The 2,268-nt window shown below is 42.1% G+C and overlaps 1 protein-coding gene across 1 annotated transcript; it reads right to left on the reverse strand.

Annotated features, from left to right (window-relative positions):
* Positions 1–958: 958 nt before the first annotated feature.
* LOC138348476 (uncharacterized) lies at positions 959–2,043 on the reverse strand. Its single transcript, XM_069297674.1, has 2 exons — positions 1,447–2,043; positions 959–1,360 (listed from the first exon to the last, which is right to left on the reverse strand). The coding sequence occupies exons 1-2, from the start codon at positions 2,041–2,043 to the stop codon at positions 959–961; spliced, it is 999 nt and encodes a 332-aa protein (XP_069153775.1).
* Positions 2,044–2,268: the final 225 nt, after the last annotated feature.

Below are 2,268 nucleotides of genomic sequence, written 5' to 3' on the forward strand. Positions count from 1 at the left end.
TGACTCAATTTTTTTTGGATCAACCTCTACACCATGGTCGGACACCACATGACCAAGGAAGGTCACTGAACTCAGCCAAAACTCACATTTGCTAAATTTTGCATACAAAATATATTCCCTGAGTACTTGCAATGTCATTCTCAAATGTTTTTCATGCTCTTATTTGGTATTAGAGTATATGAGGATGTCATCTATGAATACTATGACAAAAGAATCAATGTATTCACGAAAGACCCTATTCATAAGGTCCATAAACGCGACTGGTGCATTATGAGACCAAATGACATGATAAGAAACTCGGAATGACCATACCTAGTACGGAAGGCAGTCTTAGGAACGTCCTCTTTTCTCACTCTAAGATGGTGATACCCTGACCGAAGATCTATTTTAGAAAAGAAACTTGAACCTTGGAGCTGATCAAATAGATCATCATTTCTGGGAAGAGGTATTTGTTCTTTATAGTGACTTTGTTGAGTTGCCGATAATCGATACACATTCTAAGGGTTTCATTCTTTTTCTTAACGAACAACACTGGAGCACCCCATGGGGATATGCTCGGCTGGATGAAGCCCTTATCAAGTAGATCTTTTAACTGCAACTTCAACTCTTTGAGTTCAGCTGGAGCCATTCTATAGGGAGGAATGAGAATTGGTTTGGTGCTGAGATCTATGTCAATACCAAAGTCAATTTCGCGTTCAGGAGGGATTCCTGGTAAATCCTCCGGAAAGACATCTTGAAATTCATTCATTATGGACACAGAGTCTATGGAAGGAACTTCATGTTCTAAGTCATTGACTATGACTAAGTGGTATAAATACCCCTTAGATAACATCTTATTGTCTTTAAGATGAGAAACTATTTGGCCTGTTGGATTTGAACTACGCCCTTCTCGTTCCAGATCTAATTCATTAGGAAACTTAAAGCTTACTACCCCGTTTCGACAGTCTATAGTAGCATATCATTTATGGAGCCAATCCATACCCAAAATTATATCAAATTCAAGCATGATTAATTCTATTAGGTCAGCATAGGTATCTCTATCAAGAACAGTTATGGGGTAATCTCTATATACTCTTTCAGCTCTAATGCTGTCTCCTATGGGAGTACTAACTAAAAAAGGTTCATGCAAGATCTCAGGAAGCAAGTTAAATTTACTAGCTACTAAAGGAGTAACAAAAGACAAGGTGGATCCTGGATCAAACAATGCATACACGGGAAAAGAAAAGACATACAATGTACCAATGACCACATCATCTAATTTCTCTTGCTCCTCTTTAACTTTCAAAGCATAGAACCTATTCCTCTTGGCAGGATCGGCTGCAGCAGTAGGATTAAGCCGAGGCTGAGTATCTGCTTTGGCCTGATTCTTCACATGTGGGTAGTCCCTGATCATATGCCCACTCTTGCCTCACTCATATCAGGCATTACAACCTATCATACACTCACCTCCATGAAAACGACCACACTTACCACACAAATTTCTGTCACGCTGGCATTTCTATCATTGCCTTTCTTGGGGCCAGACTTGTACCATTTGGCATTAGTGTTCCTGGAAGGAGTAGGATTACCTAAGTTCTGGTTCCCCTTCTTGAACTTAGGCCTGTCCTGGACTCTAAATGAACTCTTACCAGTGCTAGAACCAGCCTGATCCGAGGGCCTAGGCTTCTTGCCTTCTCGGCCTCTCTTCCTCTGACGACTCTCCTCCATCTGTTGTGCATGTACCATCAACCTAGCAAGGTCCATGTTATCATTCAAGATGGCTGCCTGAAATTCCCCCTCCAGATCCTCCGATACACCAGTCATAAACCTTCTCATCTCATCCCTGCTACCGGACACCAAGGAAAAAGCATATTTGGAAAGTTTAACAAACTTCAAGGAGTATTCCTTTACTGACATACCTCCCTGATGTAGGTTGATGAACTCCTCAACCCTAGCCTCTCTCTTCTCTCTGGGAAATAACCTCTCAGGAATGCAGTCTTCAGAATGTTCCAAGTGATGGGGACTTCTCTTGGTGCTCGACCATCTACCCACATCTTGTACCATACCTGAGCCACATCCTTGAGCTGGTATGCAGCAAACTCAACCTTCTCCTCTTCATTAACACCCACAGCACAGAGAATCTTTTGGACCTCATCCACAAACTCCAGGGATCCTCATTGGTTCAGAACCCGAAGTAGACTGGAGGATCCCCCACCAGCTGCTTCTGCAACTCTCCTGCCTGCATTTCTTCTTCTGTTCATTTTTCTACACGCACATACAAAAAGGAAG

Source organism: Solanum lycopersicum, chromosome 5, assembly GCF_036512215.1.
Source record: "Solanum lycopersicum chromosome 5, SLM_r2.1".
Taxonomy (NCBI): Eukaryota; Viridiplantae; Streptophyta; class Magnoliopsida; order Solanales; family Solanaceae; genus Solanum; species Solanum lycopersicum.